This window comes from Channa argus, chromosome 14 (genome assembly GCF_033026475.1).
Source record: "Channa argus isolate prfri chromosome 14, Channa argus male v1.0, whole genome shotgun sequence".
NCBI classification, from domain to species: Eukaryota; Metazoa; Chordata; class Actinopteri; order Anabantiformes; family Channidae; genus Channa; species Channa argus.
In genome coordinates this window covers 20,947,200-20,969,504 of record NC_090210.1, presented here as the reverse complement: position 1 = coordinate 20,969,504, position 22,305 = coordinate 20,947,200, and the positions used below count along the sequence as shown (strand labels likewise).

At 41.8% G+C, this 22,305-nt stretch overlaps 1 protein-coding gene across 8 annotated transcripts in view; it reads right to left on the bottom strand.

The window, feature by feature from the left end:
* cadm3 (cell adhesion molecule 3) overlaps positions 1–22,305 on the bottom strand; it is an 83,669-nt gene that overhangs the window by 24,854 nt on the left and 36,510 nt on the right. For all 8 annotated transcript variants that reach the window (XM_067474540.1, XM_067474544.1, XM_067474546.1 and 5 more), the window contains exons 4-5: positions 7,845–7,997; positions 2,867–3,004 (exon numbers count right to left, since the gene is read on the bottom strand). In XM_067474540.1, coding sequence (XP_067330641.1) covers positions 2,867–3,004; positions 7,845–7,997 — 291 coding nt within the window. The remainder of the gene's footprint in view (positions 1–2,866; positions 3,005–7,844; positions 7,998–22,305) is intronic.

Genomic DNA, 22,305 nt, shown 5'->3' with positions numbered 1-22,305 from the left:
AAAACCCCGGTTTACATTCAGTTACAGTGATTTTATTAGCAGACTGTGCCTTGCATTAGGAGTAACAATGCATCATCTCATATCACGCATCGATCAAATAACTAACGATCCCATTTCCGCAATGCAAAAATATAAACAGACACATATTCATGCACTTCTGTCAAAAGTGGACAAGCCCCAGGCAATGCAGGAACTTAGCACCCAATAAAATACACAAATCAGGAACAATTAGGGTTTTTACAAGTTTTGGTAAACCAGGACTCTACGGTTCCAACATTTCACTTACACACACTACTGAAAAACACGCGTGCAACCAAGTTTGAGGAGGATTGGCCACAACCGGACCGGTTCTCAACTAGGTGCAATTTTATTGCCACTTGAGGAGAGCAGTGAGTGAGGATAGAGGGTCTTAAAAGATAGTTGTAGTGTTTATGATGCAGTCCATCGATTCTGCTGGCTTTTGGCCAGAGGGAGGGGCCCAGCTGCTCCACACACACGGTGGACACCAGGCACGACATGAGTAACAGTCCATGTGAGGTGAGACATTACTCGAGTTGACATTGGCTTTGTTCGTCACTGCACATGCACTAAAGGCTAAGTGAGGAGAAAGCCAATAAAAGCAGTTTATCTAAACACCTGTTACACAGGCACAAACCTGCAGAGAATACGATCAAGTCAGCGTGTAAAGTATTGTTCACGTCATTTGCGAGCAAAGCCAAACCGCATCGTGGGGTCTCGCAAACCATACAGCAAACACCACGAAACAAAACTTGAGACTTTCACCCAGTTGGTATTGTAGAAAAAACTGGGGTCACATTGAAAAAAGCAAACAAATAATTGCAGATCTATGACGGGATACAAACTAAGGCCTATGCAGTGTCCCTACCTCCACTTCTTTACTTTGATGCTTTTTACAAAAAGAGAACAGCACTGTGTGCAATGACACTGGATATAAATGATGAGAATATGTCCAATATAAATATAATTCCTGAGTAGAGGAAAAGTCTTTCTCTCTTTAATGTCTGAAAACTCCACGGCTACATCAAACCACTCTTTCTGCTGAGGCATTTGTTTTAATGAAACTTTTCAATATCGTGAGCACCGCAAACAAAATTGCATTCACCTTCATTATATTGGAGTGTCGGCAGAAATTTTAAATAGACAGGTATCTCAATAGCTCAATGCCATAAAGATGTGCATGGATAGATACCATTACAAGTGAGAGAGGAAAGAAAAGATACCTCTGTTTGTATTTTGGGTGAAATAGCCATTTAAACCCGAAATCCAATCTCTCTAAAAAGCAACACACTCTCCTCTATAACGAAAAGACCAGATAATCTGTCCTTTAGGCAGCCAGCTCTCCCATTCCTCCTTCTCTTTGTAGCTTTAGCCCATTCTTTTGATTCATTTCAGTCCATAATTATAGCAAACACAAACACTGCCAACACATCAGGACACAAGATGGGCATTTTTGCATCACAAAGCCTGAGTGTTGCATCAATAAATCATTATCATATTATGTCATCATATTACATTGTATAATTACTGCAGAAAATAACCCCCGTAAAGAAGAGCCGCTAATCTAAAGACGGTGCAGGACTTGGCGGCGTGTCTGCCGGGCAGCCTCTCAACCACAAAGAGGGCGCTGTTCTCCCAGTACAAATATAGCTTCACGCTTATAGACTTTCTGGTGAAGGCAGATGGAGGAAGGAGTGAAAGGGCGACAGAAACAACACTTCCAACATGTTTGTTCTGCTCAGTAAAGCAAAACAGAAAACCTCTGACTGATGAGGCAACAAGAAGCAGGGGGCTTTGCAGGAAACATGGTTGCAGTTTGGAGGAACGCTACCACTGGCGGCACAAGCGGCGTGAGTCAGGCGGCTGCCAATCGTCTCCTTGATTTCCAGTTCATCAGTTAAAAGGGAAAAATCCGGCTAATTTGTCCTTTCATGACATCCTCCCTGTGCTCCCCTTCTCTCCCCTAATCATTTCTTCCATTTATCTGCAACAAAAGACAGAAAGTCTGACCTCATGCAAAGCTCCCTCTATCTCTGTTCCCCTGTTCGACCTCATCCCTTCATCCTCTCCTCCGCCCAGCCTTTTATTGCTGGATTCTGTCGTTATCCCTGGTTGGATCCGACCCACGCTATCTCCCGCTCTGTGTTGTGTCACTCGCAGTTGCAGATATGTTGCAGCTCAACGTATGACACACACCTTATACAAATAAGCTCTGCATCAACACACACTTCCACACAAAGTCGCATAAAAACAAACACACACACTGTTGCTGAATGCATGCACACGCATATTTTTAGAGGATCAGGACATAAAAGAATGACACAAATACACTCACAGCATGTTTCTGCATTCATACACATGCAAGCAGCATGCTGCTGTCCTGACAGACTGACACACACACACACACACGCATAGTGTATACAGACACAGGTTTAGGACATACAGAGAGACAGCAGGTAACAGCAGGCAATGTGGCAAGGACACAATGCATGCACAGCATGATCACAAGCACACACACACAAAAACACACACACACACACGCTCATATGTAAGGCACATGCACAAGTGCACTAGTGTACAAACATACACACTTGCAAATCCCCACAGACAGGACTACACAAACACAGACACACAAGCAGAAGCCACATCCTTGAATTCCTTCAGACTATCTTTCACTGTCCTACACACAAAACACACACACAAACACCTAACCGCACCGATGCACTTCCTTACCACACACACACACACACACAGATCCAGCAGCACAACAAAAACATTTTCTCTAACCACAATACACACATTCACAAACACACAAAGAGAGCATCCACATGTACACTTGCTCTCTCACCTTCGAGCTCCTGGTCTCCTCTGTACCAGCGCAGCCTGGCAGGAGGTTTGCTGCCAGCGCTGGTGCAGGTCAGGGTGACTATGTGCCCCTCTTGCACTTCCTTCTCAAAGCCAGAGATCTGAGGTTTCCCGGGCACACCTGCAGAAAGTACGAGAGGCATTAGAAGTCGGAGACTTAGCAAGGGAGAGAAAACCTGACAGCATACTTCTGCAAAGTGAGGGTGTGTTGAATTGGGAAAAAAAAGATTTGGATTTAGAAGACACAATATTACAAAGCAGCTTGGACATGTGAGAGTTTAATGACAAAATAAAGATGCAGGCTTGTAATGACTGCACAGCAGCTCAAACTTCAGACTTTCAGACTCATCAAACCTACTGTCTGTCCACATTTCTGCAAGGATGCTAGAAATATAAATAAACAATATAAAATTCCAATCAGTCTATGGAAAAAGATATGCTCATGTAAGACACAACAATAAAATATGTATGTATATTAGGTAATTATCAATCAAAACTTGGTGTCAAACAACATGTTTACAGACAGCTTGCTTTTTGGGTTACTTTGGTACAATTTTAAAGGATCCTCAAATTTGCAAAACAACATATATCAGTTTCAGTGATACAAAGTTTCACACCACTGTATGTGGTAGATTGATTTGCTTTTTGTATTGTATGTATGTATGTATGTATTTTTTGCTGCAGACTTTGAGACTGTAGTTCTAGGTTTCTAGCACTGCATAGCCCAAAGGGGGGAAAAAAAACAGTTGAGCGTCTTCCTTTCCTTGCTGTTTCATTGTCGGAAACAAAATGTCGTGCTCCGTCTTTGTGTGCTTGCCATTAGAAGGTTTATGAGATGCATCTCTGAGCTAATTTAAAGAACTGGTTGATCATAGATTGAATGCTCGACACATTCGACTGCATTAGAGTCACGTGGGAGCCATTCATCAATTAGGACACATGTGCAATAAAGTCTCATAAGGAAATACAAAATAAAATGTCCAATCATTTTGCATGTATTGATTTTTGCAATAAACTAACATCTAAAAGTTTTGAAAATAATATGTGATTTATTATAATATTTAATATTTCATAATGGATATGAAATAAACATAAAACAGCAGAAAACTGTACAAAATCATGTGCGATAACGTGGCAAAGCATTTGCAATTTCTTCAAATTAATGAGAAAATATGACTAGATAATGTGGAAGTTTGATGCATTTTAAAAAGCTGCAAATCAGCTAAATGTAGAGACAAAAAAAAAAAAAACACCCTTCATTAACTTAGCGATCCAGGAGTCCACTGCTTGTGCTGCACATTGTATATACCAACGTCTGCAGTGAAGCTTTAGAAAGGCCGAGTGGCTGCCCAATGAAAAGAACATGGACATGCAATTAATTTGATGAAAGAAATAATAACGCGTTATCCCTTTAAAATTGGCAGCACGAGTGGTGCATTACTTCTGACAGCCTTGGCATTTCTACAGTTCAAGTGAGCCCGGTGAAAAGCACTGCGTGACTGTTCGTTCTCAGTACTTCAGGTCAGTTCAAAATGTCAAGTAAATTATATTTTACAGAGATCATTAAATACAACTCCCATAATTCATTAGCTAAAAGCCAAGATGGGAGTTAGGAGGACTGAGTCAGGCCTGAAGTGTTTTTCCATTGGGACATCAGCGCTTTGGATGATGTTTGCAGCAACGACGGAGAGGGACAAAGGGGACAACATCAGCCAAAGGTCGGACGGAAACCAGTTTCAGCCGAGTAAAAGCCCAGGATGCCCCCAGCCAAACCAAAATATCATGATTCATCTTCCTCTCCCAGAGGTGTTCTTCCAGATTCCGGCGGAGTCGGTTAAAATAAGAAACACTTGTGCTTAATTACTATCTTAAATTGGAGCACGAGCACGAGTGAAAACAACAGGCAGAAGAGGGAATCTACAGATCCATTCTGCCAAATATTTCACCGTCCAAATCGCCTTCGCCACGGCGGTTGAGGACTAACTTTTTCTCGCAATACTCCGTCTGGAGCTGTTGCAGGCCGCACTTTTCTCCAACTGTTGGCAGAGTTTGCTTTCATTCTGCTCTTGAAAATAATGAGCGCTCGGCTTGCCGTCCACCGCGTGGTTACCGCCGCGGTGTGCATTGCGGGAAGAAGGTGGGATGATGGACAGAGAGAGAGAGAGAGCTGAAAGGGAGGAGGCAGAGACAGTTACACAGAAACACATTAAGGGGATGTCTGGAAGGATAAGGATTTGTATGTAAATTGACAAGATTTTGTAGCAATTATTGGGCCATTTTCAAAAATTTGACATTTTTCAGACCAGAAAAGTACTCAGTGAGTGAGGCCTGACAACATATAGGAAGACAGATAGATAGATGGACAGATACTTATACAACTACCAATACAAAGTGCAGTGAACTAACCAAGGTATAGATCACAAAAAAAATAACAATGTGGTCAATTTTTAATGTAGCAGTATCTGATGTAGTGCACTGTGCTCGGAAGCTCTCTGGCAGAAAAGTGGCATTGAATATTAATAAAGGAATAATGCTGCACATATAGAATTGGCTGGAGAAGCCCTGTCGAGACCCTTCCCTCTACAAGGAGAATAAAAGAGAATAAAGCCATTATAAATTATTCTCTGTTCAGCTCAGGAGAGAGTAGAGGAGCACGCCGCACATTTTACACTAACAGACAGAAACTGACCACACTCAGCAGTGTGTGGCGCTCGTGTGTGTGTGTGTGTGTTTTAGAGCACGTGTCTGTCAAAGCGGTGCACATGTCAAAACACAAATAAAACTGCACACACATGAGCGCCGCTCTGCCAAAACTCGATATCTTTGGCTGATTTTCCCACAGGGGTCCGCGCGTTTTAGACACTTTAGCATCCATTTTTAATGGTTCGGCTCACTCTCAAGGGTCATGAAATATTTATTGAACCCAGACTACAGTGTCACAGCTGTCAATTACAGTGAATTAAAAAAAAAAAAGAAAGAAATGCTTGAATTACTATTATTGCAAAATTGGAGAAAATACGCAGGCGTGAGTCTCATGTTTGATGTGAATTTAAAGAGCTAAAGTAGTTGCTTCCACACACGCACAACCCTCTACAGTACATACACCCACATTAAGGTTTGATACATACAGCTCATGCTGTAGTCCACAGCAACTACATTTCATTCTTTTCCACACACTCCGCAGCACTGCCAAAATATCGGAATAAATATCAACAAAATGATTTATTCAAGGATCCACAGCTCTTGACTGACAAACCCCAAAATTGGGGAACAGCCCTGTGGCCTCTCAGCTACAGAACAGCCGTTGTAAACATAAGCCACCCTGCCCCACCCTAAATATCTGCATTTTAGCATATCTTATTTCCACTAAGTGCATTTTGCAAAAGAAAAATAGCCGAAACCATCTGCGGCTTGTTTTGATCCAAGAAATTGTTGGCAAATTACAATGTATTAAATTAGAAAATCTGAGAGGAAATGGCACAATCGAATGAAAAAAAAAACGAAACGTCCCCAATATCACATATCCGCTCACAGTAAATCACGTTTTCCAGAAAGAAAGAATGTGAAAGGAAAGTGGTGGAAAGCCATTTGTTGAATAAATATGGGTGTTGTGATCAGAACAAATAGTGACTATGTTTCCTTACACGCCGTTTTAAAGGTGGCCTTGGATGCCCTCAAACGCTGGCCATAAATCTACCCACCACAACCTCCCAGGAATATTGGACCAGCTGTCTCTTGCATGTATACAGTAAGTCTCCATTGTGGTTCTATGGCTATTTGCTGGTGCATTACAGCATTGCCAAGCACTTTCCTTTGTTGTTGTCTTCAAGTGAAACCAACAAAATGCAGCCAGAGTGAGTAATAAAATTCAATGGATTCCGATTAACTGGAAATCCAAACAACAAACAACATGTCCACTCACCACTGACGTGATGGCCGCGACTGAGTGCGGACTTCAGGGAAGCATCACACATACGCAGGAAATAACGTCTCAATGAAGATGAGGTGAGTCTGTTTATCTCCACATGAGAGTTATGTGCGGTTAAATGTCAAAGCTGAAACCGAGCATTAACCAAGTTGGCTCCAGTTTTGTTGTAGCTTTACCAAACCATGAGACTTACATGAGCATATCTTCTTCTTGACTGGACTGATTGCAAACGTGACTCACATGTGGTGCACATCCAGAGGGTCTAGCTTCACTCAACCCCTCAGGATAGAATGAGCCATAGGGTCACGGCGGTGTAACAAGGCGAATTTCTTTTTGCATAATGTTAAAGTTTTCTCATTGAATGGACATGAACAGTACTTTTTCTGTGTGCTGTCTGAAACCAAATGGTAGAAAAAGTTGATATTTTTGTAAAATTGTACAAAAAAAAAAAAAACGATGCCAGAAGCTTTGAGGCATCCCCTTTAAATGTGTTGCAATCCTACAGGTTTGGGACAGAAATTATGAGTCAGCTTGATTTGTACAGTTGTCAATCAGTATCAAAAGCGATATGAACAGAGAAAAGGTATGAATGTCATTGTGCACCATTGGGCCTCTAAGGGGAACAAAGAATCATTTTACAAGAGCCGAGGTAGACAAGACAAATCTGAAGAACCCGCAGGATGGGCTTCACAGAGAGGGATCCCCCGTCAAGGACAGATAGGCGAAACAAAGCTCAGCAATAACAGAGTAAAGGGAGTTTTGCTGATATTATATTGAAAAATGTGTAAAAGGTTCTTTTTCTTTTTTTCCCCTAAAATCTTGAAAACTTAATTAACACAGCTGTCAGAGACACACATGACCCCCCCCCCACCGTATTTTTCATTTCTGGAGAACTAAAGAAGTGAATGTAAAATGACAGATGGATACAAACACACGTGAAAAGTTGGTAACACTGAGATGACAGTATTTTATGCACATTCATGGAAACGGAGTTGGGGGGGGGAGGGGTTACGTGCATGCTTGTGTGACCCACCTAGCACGGTGACGGTGGCTCGGGCTGTGCGGACTGGCATGGTGAAAATGGAGCAGGTGTACTCGCCCTCATCGGAAAGCTGCACGTCGGCGATGGTGATGGAGAGCTCGGTGGACGTCGAGCGGTGCAGCTGGATGCGGTTATCTCTGAGCGCTGAAGGGGGAAGAGGAAAAAGATATCAATTATTACAAAAGTGCATATATAATTGATCTTCTTAATGAATTATTTAAGGAGTTTAGGTCATACAAGGTGTGTTTTTTAAATGATTTGGTGATGCGATTTAACTTTTCTAACGCACTAATTCTATGCTCTACTCTACCTATATGCTCTACCTCTAAGAGGTAAAGTGTGAGCAAGAAGTATGATGAAGAGTAAGGAGAGGAAGATGTTTACAGTGTCAGAGATGAGAAGAAAGTCAGAGGCAAAGGAAGTAGCAGTAGTTGTTAGAAAATGGGATCCTCTATCCTAACAACTGCTCTTATTGTGGAGCAGGGAAGAGGTAGAATGAAGGGTAGGAAGTGGGAAGAAAGGGAAGAGAAGGAGGTGACACAACGGGGGAATGGATGGAGAAAATGAAAGATGTGGTGGAGGGAAGAAAAGAAATAAATTCCATGAAGGCGGGATTAAAAAAATCTGATATAGTCCGGAGGAAAGGGACATAAAGGTGGGAAGGAAGGAGGCGAGATAAAAAAATGAGTTCAAGTGTATAAAAGCACGGGCCAGGTGGGGGCAAAGATGACGAGGAAAAGAGAAATAGGAAGGAGCAGGTAAAGAGAGAATGGAAAGAAAACGAGAAGTGAGAGAGATGAAGAAGGAAAGACAGGAGGAAACAAAGAAACAATGCTTGGAATTTAAATCATGGGAAAGAGAAAGGTAGAATGGAAAGGGGGGCGGGGGGGAGGTGTTTAGAGAGAAAATGATGTAAGACGGCGAGGGAGGGGGAGGAATGAAGAAGGTGAGGTGGGGGAGTGGGAAAAAATAGAGATGTGAGCGTGAGTGAGGCAAAGAAAGACAAAGAGGGGAGTAAAGGGAGGAGACGCAAATTGAAAACGAGAGATGAGAGAAAGTGCATGAGAGGGAAAAAGAAGCTGCGAAAAAACAAAACAGAGGAAGCATAAATAGCTCGGAGAATAAGGGAGAGACGGCGAGGGATGGGTGTGGAAGCAGGGAGGTGGGGGAGGATAAAGAGGAGGGAGACGGGGGTGGTGGGGGGGGGACATAAGTGAGACATAAATGGCTTTGTCATCAATGAGAAATCAAGCCATGAAAGACGGAGAGAGAGCACAAGCTACCGAGATAGATGATGATGAAATGCTACGAAATAACCGCTCGTTTCCGTGACAGCATTGACCTCTACAGTGTTTGTGCAATGCGATTGCCGTCTGTCTCTCTGTCTCCCTATCTGTCTGTCTATCTCGATGTCTGGCCGTCCACGAGCACTGAGGGCTCTCCAGCTTTGTTCTCTGGCGCCATCGCGCACAGTCGGCTCTCTGCATCCAATGACTAAACCTAAGAAGAAACCGACTAAGAGAAAGCAGATACCTGGTCCAATGGAGGCGAACAAGGCCGACGGCCTTGTTTCCACAGTCAACGTTGTTTTAAGTTACCGTGGCCGCTATTTTGGAATTGTGCCTACGGTGTGGATTCTGAAACACGAGGAGCCACATTTTGAGAAGATCCATCTCTGTTGGATGGACTGTAATTTACATGACATGACATATGTAGAGTATGAAGAATCAGGGCAGGTTTGCAGGTGTAGTGGTGCAATAATTTGCCTGCAGAGGCTCATCTCTTGGCACTTTCACGGAAATATTTAAACACATTATACTTAAATAGAGATGAGTGGGGTCAACAGTTGAGTTCAAGTTCTACTTTTGTTGTAGATGGTTTTGCTAGTAATAATACAACGCTTGCCAGCCCCTGGTATCCGCTTGTAAAGGCCTGTTTCACTTTCTGAATGAAACTACAATAATTGCTTCCCGTGGATGTTTGTTCCACTTTTATAGAAATTTCCTCAACATGCTCTCGACCCTGGTCCTAAAGTACCCCAGCCCAGCCCCACCCCCCTGGTGAGTACCCGGATCGGGTGTGTTCAGCCAATTACAAGCTAGAAGATGCTATTTAAAATGCGGGTGGAGTCGGGGAAGGTTCATTTCACTGACGACACCTGGTCCAGGCAAAAATCAATGGGTATAACGAGAGGGGGGGGGGGTTGGAAAACAAGCAGGGCTCGGGTTAGACAATTTTACAAACATAAAATGCTTTTATGTTGTAATTTTGATACATGCAAAAAAAAAAAAAAAGTGCCATGAAAACAGATTTAGCAAATGAATATCACATTGTTTATTCTCCTGTCTCAGTATTGAGCCACATCTGTGTTTACCACCTCATCTCTTTGTCTTTCTTTTAGGCTCACTATTAGTTTCTCCATCTGTCAGTTCGCCGGCCTGTCTCCAGTGCATTCCAACATACACACACACACACACACACACACACACACACACACACACACACATTTGTGCTTCTGTCTTTGTGAGGACACTTTGCAACCCCTCCATTCCACTCCCATCCCAACCTGACCCTTATCCTGGCCCTGACCCAAACCCAAGACTTATCCTAACTCCAAAACCAAGTCATAACCCTCAAACATCTGTTTGAAGGTCTTTCAAAAAATGAGAAATTGCTAAAATGTCCTGAGTCTCTAAATGTGTCCCCCCCCCATACACACACACACACACACACACACACACACACACACACACTTCTGTTTCTCTTGGTATTTTTTAGTTATATCATCCAACACTACTTTATCTTCATACCTTATCACTAAGCAAGGTCACTACATTTGTCTTCATGAGCTCCCCTTTGTGTGTGTGTAGGTGTGTGTGAGGCACACGGTCACTCACTCACTCACACACACACACACACACGCATACACATTTCCATGCCCTCTGGACCCTGCATTCAGCTATCAGTCTTCTTAATTCTCTTCCCTTCATCTCTCCTCAATCTCCTCTCTTTCCCTTTCTCTTGTTCTACTTCGTCTTCCTTTCTTATATCTTACCCATTTCTAATCTTTTCTGACTCCAGGCTTTTCTCTCTCCCCTTTCCCTTTTTTTTCTCATTATAAACGATGTATTTAGCTTTAGAGTACAGGTATGATGGATTTTCAAAAGCCATATGATATCTAGTTGCGGGGGCATATCGACCAGGAGGCCCCTGAAAATTGTACATGTGCCTCACATTGTTCAGCCTGTGATGTGGGCAACATAAATAGCCTGTCAATAGGTCACAGCCTGCCGCTTGGCTTCTGTTTCCTTGGTCAACGGGGTTAATGAACTGCTTATCGTTGAGATAAACTGGATTAATGGGCGAGGTGTGTACATGGGGAGAGAGATGTAATTGTAAGGTCCTGATGATTTCTTCTAGAATTTGTGGCGACTGACGTCTGGAGCACTCCCACAGCTGGAATGGAGAGGAAATTTTAAATATGCTACCAAGTTAAAAGTTCCCCGATTCTGCAAAAGTTCAAAGTTTGACTTCTAGTCCCCTGTTCCCTTTACCCGAGTTAAAATGCAGAACAACTGTCGGAAGAACTGCCAGAAGGCAAAGGAGGTGGTTTAAATGAAGGTTTCGTGGTTAAACCTGTTAAAAATGCAGAAAAATGGCCGGAGGGGGTAAGGGGCTGACCATAAGCCATAAGCCAGCTACTGTAGATACCTTTGTACTGTCTCTGTTTCGTTTTCTGTCATCTCTGCTGTTTCTAATGAAGAGCATAAAACGCATTAAATTAAAATCAAATCAAGTGAAAATACCAGATTCCTAAGTAACAGCATGAGCACGTCCACAAAAACCTACAACGCGTTTACTAATCCATGTGCCAGAAGCAGCAAGCTTAAAGCTACAGTATGCAACTTTTTTTATTCCCCAATATCGTTTTTGTAGCTCACTGTAAGATTACGCCTGCGTGAAACACCGACAAAACATTTAGCGGTTTAAATTAGATGCGTTCAGCAACTAGTTTGCAATGACTTTTTTCCAGCTTTGTAACAACAAAGCATTTTTGCTACGGCTCTAGGTTTTGCCTCCATAGCAACATCAGCTGAGGCTGAGAGCCATCTGCTGAACAGTAAAAAAAAAAGCATTGTTTCTTAGAACAAAAAAGTCGAAATCATTTTCAGAAACAGAGCGTCTCACGGTGAAGCGGTCTGTCCCTCAGCAGCCAATTTCCAAGAAGGTTTAGAGTTGTTAAGCAAACTAATGTTCGTGTTTTCAAAACAAAATGAAAAGGGCAATTTCTGATTTATGTCAGCTACGGTAAGAAATAGATTCTGCACCTCCTAGGTGGTGTATATTAGCAGGAGGAATAAAATTTGCCTTTACTCCCCTGCTTCACAAATCCCATGCGAAAATATCACCAAAAAGAAGCCTTGCAAATACCAAATCGCACGCATCAGTAAATATTAATGTTGTCCGAAAAAAAGCTATGGCCACAAGAGCTTAGCAGTTGATTGTTTCCAACGGTTAATTGTCAGGGAGGCTCCTGAAGATAGCCGACTCCTTTCCAAAGGGTCAGAGGATGTGCAGAGAGCACCTCCCCTTCCGCTTTGAGGCTTGGCGTGTACACACCGCGAGCACGAGGGTGTAAATGAGTGTGCGCGCGTGCGTTTGGATTCACTATCGGGAGCAGGATTTGCACCGTACAACAGCTTCCGCGTGTCTCTGTTGTTTGTGTTTATGCGGTTTGGAGTAGCCAAAGTTTCTCAGACCCGAGACCTGATACTCCCCAACGGTCCGACTGTTGATCCGGTCACGGCGGCTATTTTCGCCTGCTCGTCATTCTCTCCCACCTCGGCCCTCTTCCCCCTCCCTCCACGAATCTTTCTCATGCTCTTTCAACTTCAAACATTCAGGAAGTGGGGAATTCTCTCACAGTGCACATGCGTATCGCAACATCCCTTTTTTCATCTGCCTCCAGACACATTTCCAACTGGGTTTCTACTCCGCTGACAAGTCTCTTAAATTCAAATTTGCTTTATTGGCACAACAGGGAAGAGACCTGTGTCGCTGAAGCAAATTACATCAGTTACAGGCCAATGTTTTCATATTTCTGTCTCTATCTCCGTCCCAGCTTCTCTATCTCCCCCCTTTGGCTCAACCTGAATCTGCATTCCACCTCTCCTCGTTCTTCTCTCGCTCACTCAGCTTCTCCCACTCTCCCACTAGTTTTGTTTTCCATTTGAGGCATTTAGCTGACACTCTCATCCAAAGAGACTGCCTCTTCTTCCTTCTCTCTTCTCTCTCTGTCTGTCTCTCCCACACATGTTGCCTCCATCCTCCCATCTGTTTGTGAATAATCACTCCGGCTCCCTAATTATCTGTCCGTTCTGACAGCTGATCTGGGTTCAGTGACCGTGGGCATCCTTTGATCCCGCCATCCCTACTGATCTGAGAGTGTCAATTGATCCTGGATCAGTGCGGCAACTAAGAAACATTTAATAAACACACTCTTCTGTCTGTCTCATCCACTTTTTCCACCTCCCCTGTTCATCTCTCTCCCTCACTCTCTCAATCCACATGTCTGACAGACAGAATTAAAAAATAATCATTTAGCGGCAGCAGCACAAATGTACGGCAAATGAATGGAAGACGGCAAACGGAGCGACAGGAGGCAAACCTTGCCCAAGGTGGTGCAAAATGAGGCAAGGAGGCATTAGTTCCAGTTGAAACTTGAGAGAGAAATGTTCCCAACGGTGTATCAGCTTCAAGGAACATGCCAATGAAATCCTGCCATGTAGTATTTACAGCAGCAAAAAAATGTCCATTGGGGATTTCTGGCAAACAACACTGACCGATGACACATCCTAAGAGCTAGATTACCTAGAGAAGACACTGCTCATGCTGACTGCTCAGCCTGGTGCAAAAGGATTAAAAAGAAAGCGACAGAGGAAAATGCATTATGCTGAAGCTTATTTTCTCCTATTTCTCTACCTTTACAGAAAAAGAAAAAAAAAATCAAGGAAGAAATGATCATAATGGCTGTCGCTATATCAGCCTGCTGCTTTCAGCCGTCTTTGGCTGCCTGCCATCACATTTAAGTTCACTGCTCACTTTTAGGGGCTTTGATTTAACTGACTTTGACTGCTTCGACTGTATGAGTGTAGCTCACTTAATTATTTTATCTCTCTTAAATCTCAGTGTCGTCATGAGGTCCATCTTCAATCGTGGAACAGCCTAGTGTAACGGCAATGTGCATATTTGCCATCTTGTTATGAGAATCAGTATCACCCACAGGTCTGTATGAAGCTGGCATCTATGGCAGGTCGTTTGAAACATAAAAGAGGTTGATAATTGTAATTACATATCACATATCTGAGATTGCATTTTACCTAATCAAAATTACAATGAGCCTTATTAAAATTATAATTCAAGACATCTACAAATGCATTTTGACAGGTAAGAATGACAATTTCATGTGTCCAAAATTCAACTTTGCTTATGCAAGCTGTGAATTCAAAACTTCTTCAATAACAGCATGTGGAATTTAGCTTTTCATCAAAGCCTTTATTATTTAGCACATTTAAAAAAGCGTTGCTGACCAGCCAAACAACATGTATAATTTGAATTTCGAATAGTAAGGATATCATTAAAGACATCAGGAATTTTGATTTGTTTGTAGAGAACTTCGATCATTTAACCACTTTCAGTTATGGATCGCTTTTTTAATACTATTAACTACAAGACATATTTAGAGGCCATATTGTCTTTGTCCATAATATCACCAGTCAAATTTAAGATACCTAACACGCAAGTCAGAACTGCAGTTTCAGATATCTGCAACTGAATTTTGTGTGACTTTTAGATATGAAAGGAACAGTTATGTTCTAAATGGGCCAAATAAAAAATAAATGTAATTGGAGACATGACTAACCCACATCCCAATAATGAATTTAATTTGAATTTTGACTTCCCAGAATCTATCTGCAATTTGCGTTTCAGAAGCAAAATTGAATTCTCGATATCGAATTAGTTTCCCTTTCACATCCGAGAGAAATTTATACAGGTCTGAATGTAGTTGCAGACACACAAACTGGCAACTTTGTTGGGTGCATCTGTCAAACTGCTCATTAACACGAGAATCTAATCAGTTTATGACATGGCAGCAACTCGGTGCATTAAGGGATTTAGACATGGTCAAGGCAATCTGCTGAAGATCCAACCAAGCATCGGGGGAAGAAAGGTAATTCAAGTCACTTTGAATGTGGCATGTCTGTTGGTGCCAGAAGAACTGGTGTAAGTGTTTCAGAAACTGCTGATCTACTGGGATTTCGCGGGTTTACAGAGACTGTTCTCTGGGCAAAAATGCTTTGTTGATGCCTGAGGTCAGAGGAGAATGGCCAGACCGGTTCAAGCTCACAGAAAGGCAGCGGTAACACAAATAAGCACTTGTTACAGCCGAGGTATGCGGAAGAGCATCTGTGAGTGTACAACACATGGAAACTTGAAGCAGATGTGCTACGGCAGCAGATGAGAACACTGGGTGCCACTTCTGTCAGTTCAGAACAGGAAACTGTGGCTTCAAGGCTCACAGGGCCTCACTAAAATTGGACAATAGAATACTGGGAGGCCGCTGTCTGGTCTGATGAGTCTTAGAGTTTTGGGTCAGAATTAGCTGAACAACATGAAAACCTGTATCCATCCTGTTTTGTATTAACAGTTTAAACTGCGTATGGAGGTGCATTGGTGTGGGGAATATTTTCTTGCCACACTTCGGGCCCTTAATCCCAATTGAGCCTGCCGAGTAGTGTTGCTGACCATGTCCATCCCTTTACGACCACGGTGAACCCATCTTCTGATGGCTACGTCCAGCGGGAAAACGCGCTATGACGAGGAGCTAGCATCATGTCAAACAGGCTTCTTGAACGTGACAATGAGTTCACTGTTCTCAAATGGAACTCATGTCACCGGATCTCAATCTAACAGAGCATCTTTGGGATGTGGTGGAACAGGAGATTCATGGATATGCAGCTTAAAAATCTCTAAGCGCTTTGTTGAATCTGGCAGTTCTGAAGGCAAAAGAAGGTCCAATCCACTACTAATCAGGTATCAGCCATAAAAAGGCCACAGAGTGTATCTGAAATCAAAATTTTGAGTAATCAACAAGCACATATCTCAAATTGCAGCTTTGACGAGTTGGAGATATTTTAAATGTTACTCCTGTCTACATATTAAAATAGCCAGGAAGTTATATTTGCTTATAAAAGAGTTGAAAACGGAGACGGAGCTACTACGGGTCTTTCAAAAGAAGGACTTTTTTTCTACATTTGAGCAGAAGAAAAACTCTTTTCTGCCTTTATGCTAAGCTAAGATAACCAGCTGCCGGCTGTAGCTTCATTATGATGTAGCTACAGACACGAGAATGGTATTAATTTTTTATGAATAGCTTATTTTCCAAAATGCCAAGCTTTTCCTTTAAGGTCAGACCTTCTTAGAACTAATGGCAAACAGCCTTTCTGACGATGTGTTGATTAACAAGCGGCTTTCCAAACACGACCCCAATTCAGTGAGTAAAAGCTGAAAACAATGCATCAGTGTTCAGGCCTTCGTGCATCAGTGTCATCTGCACTCCAAGAAAATAAAATATGGACCCAGTATCTGTAATTATGTCTCTACTGTTTTATTGTAAGTCATTCTTATTGATTTTTATGTGGGTTAGAGGCAAAAGCCCAGTTTCCGAATCACATCAAGGGTGTGTGTGTTTTATTTACTTAATTAAACTTTTTTAACATTGAATTCTGTCTCACTTTTCCTCCACTGCATGTGATTACTTTAAAAGACACATGGGGGTAAAAAAAAAAAAGAAAAGAAATAGCTCAGATGATACAAAGAGAAAATGGAGAAAAAGCCTTCTTTCAAGTGCTCGATTTTAAAAGTCTCTCCTGCTGTGTTTCTGTCCTGTGATGGTTGTTGCTAATACATTCTCCAGAGAACCTTCTCAGACACCGAGAAAAACTTAAGACTGATGTGATGTGGATCAATAGTTTTTCAGAAAATGTCAAAAAGCATCTCACCCCCGTGCATTTGGAGTACCATCCCACAATGTGTTTGTGTGCAGTCAAGTCTGTTTCTGTCAGTTTTTCTCATTCTCTAAGAGGCTGAGCTGGGATTTCACCATCAATTTCAATGTTTTTTGTGCTCGTTTCACTTAAGGCTGCTTAAGTTTAAATATGCTTAGCGTGTTTTTAATGAAATGATTTACAAGTACAATCACTCTCAGCACCGGAGTCTGCATGCTCAATATTCTCCCACTAGGCGAGAGCATTTGAGTCAACCAGGTATATTTGTAAATCACCAGAGAGCCATTACTTAGCTAAATTGTAGTGGGGCAGATAGTGTGTCTGATGTCAGCAGATATGCTTTTATGAAAGGGAGGAAACTGGACATGACAAATAAATACAATAAAACGGACAAATTAAAGAACTTGTGCAGGCCTGTTTGCAAAACCTCAAATTTGCACAGCAGGTCTACTTTCACTGTCTCAACACTTTTCTGTGTCAGCCATAATAATAATAATAATAATAATAATAATAATAATTGCTATTATAATAATTCATTTTATTTATAAAGAACCCCTACATTTGTGGGCAACGTGCTACGCAAGCAAATTAAAAGCAAGAATAAAACACGCAGCCACGCAGCCTCGCCGGTCTCAAGGAATCCTACTGAATGTATAGAGTTTAAAATGTGTACATCATCTTTTTGTCCATGGTCTTTGCATAAAAAAACGAAATAAAAGGTGTGTTAGGTGATGGGGAGCATGTAGAGTACATCTGTTTATAGCAATAACCTTGATTTAGTTCCTGAAGCATACACAGATTTTTTTCAGTGTACTTTCCCTAAAGATGTAATTAAAATAAATAAATAAATAAAATCACCTAATAAGAACAAACATGTTTTACTGCACATAATAGAATCCCCACTGCATATATGAAACAATAACATTTGCAGCATCTGTATCCCATTTTAATACACGTGGTCCACTTGTTTACAGCTAATGGGCCTAATAAAGGTGCTTAATTACTCTTAAACAAAAGAAAAAGAAAAGATACATGAAGTTAAATACTGGGGCTCAACATTTGCAGCCGGTTGGAATAATTTATAAACGTTATAAAAACACACTTGCTTTTTCTAAAGGCCGAGTATATAACATCAGACTGTCAAGCTGGATTTTCCTGACTTCATTTGTGGTAGGAAAAAAAGGGCAGCATCCCGTACTCTCTGCCTTTTTCGCATTCATTAACAGTTTAGATTACTGTTACGTGCTCGAGGCTAAGTAATATTAGCTTAGCCCATTTTAGACGGCCCGATTGGCTCTGATATTCAACCCACTGATGTCTAGTGGTTATTTCCTCAGTGGAAGTTACTTCGGCTGAAGTACATTTTCGGCCAATTCGACCGTTATCATGCTTTTCAGTGGTGAATTCAATCAATCATTATCACACCACTGCTAATGGTTTAGTACAACACCTACTACCTACTAGTGGGCCAGTAGTTTAATCACCATGAGCCTACTGGCAGGTGGCCTCCTGATCCAATACCCGTAGCATGATAGCGTCGTGTGTCTGTTTTAGGAACAGCCTAAATGACCAGTCAAATCTTGCGAGGCATTAGAACAAATCACCAGTTAAATTAGTTGAACGCTGTGCTGGGATCGGCGATTATATTGTTGGGTTTTTAGCCCCTCGCGTGGAGTCTGCAGCCTTCAGCTCCGGTGACCCGACCGTTCTGTCAGATGGACCGTTGGCAGAATTTCAAACAGGGTTTTTTCGAAACTATTTTTAAGAATTGGTGACTCACCCTGAAGTTGTTAAGTCTCCTCCTTCATTGATTTACCGGATCAATACTGGTCGTAGGCTGGTTTAAAGTTGTTTTGTGTGACACCACCATCAGTTGGGAGCCAAATATGTAAATGTTATGTTCTTGTTTGTTTCCCTTTTCTTTGTCTTGATGTGAGGGCTTCGGTTTCTCCGCCTGTCCTCAGCTCCCTGGTGGCTACCTCTTTGTCTCAGTGCCTTTGTCTTCCTTGCTGTCTCATGGTAGTTTAGCATTAATGTAGGAACCCCTAACGTTTTCATGCTTTCCTAGCTGTCTAATCTCCTCTATTAGCAGCACTGGGTCTTTTATTTTTTTATTTTTTTTTCTCCCCTCATCCATCAGTCCACTCCCACACATTCCCTCTAGGGTATCGCTGGGTCCTTTAAAAGGTCTTAAAATAAATTATCTAGAATTAAGGAATTAACATGTATCAAAATATCATGTATTCTCTACAGTTATCAAATCATTTATTTTCGCCATTCAACGTCAGGTTCTTTTTCTCTAAATGTTCACGCTCAGATTAATATAGGACGGGATTAACTGTAAAAAGCTTTATGTTTTGTCATTATATCCGCTTTAATAAACACAACTGGGCTGTGTGTCCCTTAACAATTAATTTTCTGTTTTGCTTTATCTTTATCTAGGCAGTAACAGTAGCATAACTCTCATTAGCTCTGCTCCACTGGAACCGGGCTGGTTTTCTCAGTTTTGTTCTTTTTTACTTGGATTTTTCCAACTTGGGTTCATTTCCACGCAGCCATAAAATGTGCCCCGTGTCACTTCCTCTGTGTCGCCACATTTTCTGTGTATCAATGGCTTTGGTTGCACGAGTAATTATAATAATTAATAAAGTCATCTTGAGCTTTCGACCTACCACGAGCAATTGGTTCAAATCAGCGTGACGCTGTGATTATGCTGCCATTGCCACCATTTCTTGAAAGATTTGTATTTATTTCATATAAAATGTTAACATAAATTTCTGTTAAAACTAATTTGTCCTGGCTATGATCTAATATAGTATAATATCTATTAGTATAATAGTTTAATATAATTCCAGTCCATTCATTTTCTTCACCCTGTCACTCCAAAGTTACCTGTTAAGATCCTGTTAAGATCCCATTTAAAGTACTAAGTGAATAAAAGCATCCGAGCTTCTTTCTGTTATTTCTCTATTTTCTGGCTTTTGGACTTTTGATTTTGCCATCTCTGACCCCACTGTAGCACCGTTTCTGCTCTGCAGTGTGGCAGCTATTAGAGATGAGTTGTAACTCATCATTTTCTTCTTCTATCTCTCATCACACTCTTCGTCCGTTCCTCACTCCCTCCTCCTCCTCATCTCAACTCTCCAAAGTCTGGTGCACGCTGTGCCATTCTGGCATGTACCGGTGAGGATTTCTGATTTTCTCTCATTCCCCATCTCCTTTCCTTCCTCTCATCTCTGCGGTCAACTCTCTGATTTATTTTTTTTCTATTGCTGTTCTAGTATATGCTTCTTTTTCTCCCTGTTCTTTTCCCTCCATGTCTTGCTGTCTTAACTCTGTCTGCCCTGTGCTGCTGGGGCCAACTGCGTAGTTGACTTGCTTCTCTCTTTCAATCTATCATTTCTTAAGTAAATCGTTGCGCAATTTTCGGTGTCTTTTTTTTCCCCCTCCTGCCTCCTGCCTCCTTCCTCACACTCCACCATTTGGTTTTAAATTGGTTTCTTCGAAGCATGATGTCCACGATCTTTCCCTTATTTTAAAGCAGCACTTAAGAGTTTTAACGCGCTTACATTAACAATCAAAAAGTCCTTCAAAGCTCCCACACGACCTACTGGAGCATCTCTCTTGAAATAGCACCATAATAGTTGCTGGTGGACCTTTCACACCGTGGAAACAATTATAAACACCTTTTTCAAATAGTAGAACTAGGAGCATAAATTGCAGATTTCGGCATCATGCAACCTCTGTCGAGCCAACGTTCGCACAGCGATCATTCCTGCATTACTGCAGGAGTTTTGTGTAAACCTCCACATTCTTTGTGCCTCATTAACAACTCGAACAACAACTGTTTCTTGCCAGTAAAACAGAGCTTGAACGTTGCTGGCATCATCAGTGACTGGTACAGGCTTGTGTGCTTTGAAGAATACATAAACACGACTTCCTTTTCATTGGAAGGGCTTTGTGGTCACATTACCGTTGTGGTATGGTTATGCTTAAAATGCATAACAAAAGATATCCATCCCCCCAGGCAGAGTTTCTGACACCATAACTACATCACCTAACCATGTCCTTCGCTTGCCTATAGGGGAACCGCATTAGAAAGCATTTAGTTCTCCTTCCTTCTCTCTCCCCATCTGCTGCACTTTGAAGAGAAGATATGTTGGAAGGCTCGATTTCTAATCTCCCATCACCCTCTTCTGCTCCGACTCTCAACTCTCTGCTTTCCAAAGTGTAGCATCTGCTGTGCATGCTGGACCTCCATACAGTGGGGAGTTGCTTTCCCTCGCAGTCCTCCTCATTTTTTCTCCCTTCCCCCCCCCACATCTACATCCTCCTCTGCTACTATTCTCAATTCCCTCCAAAGTAGAGGTTGGCCTTTAAGTGTTATTGCAGAAAATGGCCTTGGTTTCTATCTTCCTCCTCTCGTCTGTGGTTGAAGCTCCATCTGGAGTAAAGACTGGCTGATCTCTCCATTTGTCCTTCCCCACTTCTCTCTCTCCTGCTCTCACCAATCTCTGTTCTCCAAATTGTCTGTTGCAAACATGTTGGCCCTGTATCCGTCTCTACTCTCGTCATTTCGAACTCCATCTCTGTATCACTCCACTTCTGCTGTTAAGTGTTGTATTAGTGCACAAGGGAGTCGTTCTATCTCTCTTGTCACCCTCGTTTGTAATTCTCCAACTCGCCCGTCACTTCTTCGTCCAATCTGTACGGCTCTCTCCTCTGTATGCTCCATTGTGGCAACCCAGTTGTTAGATATCAGACTATTAAAGAATGACACAAAGTTAGCGCAAGCATTTCATCTTATCAGGCTTTTCTTTGAAATCGCTTGATGTTAACTATCGTTTTGGGCGTTTTTCCTTTTTCATCTTGTCAAATAAAAACGAATATGTATTTATATTTGCAATCATAGCAGTGTAATGTCCCTGTTTTAATACTCAATGTAACTGCGGCGCATTCTTCTTTTCGCGCCTGTCACTGTTTTTATCCATATGTTTGAGCCAACACAGTCAAAAGGAATCATTAATACCGAAACCCCATGTTTAAAATGTCACTGTTGCCTTTTGTTGGACCTGTTTGTCACAGGACCAAAAGTCTCTCTTTTCAACATCTCAGACTGGACCACCAGGCTATGATTTCACACAAAATGGATTCTAAAAAATCAGATTTAGGGCTGTTTAAATTGGACACACCGATGCACTTTAGTCCATCAGATTCTGAGATTTGCTTTTGTCGCATGCTTTTATTTTGGCACTTACTGATCACTTTTGGCTCCATGCAATATAATAATAATTGTTTGAGGCTTTTGCTCTTGAGCAACACTTATGACCCAGTGTCATTAAGTAATTATTATTAGTGACTTGTTCAGCAAGCGTGCAGTAAGA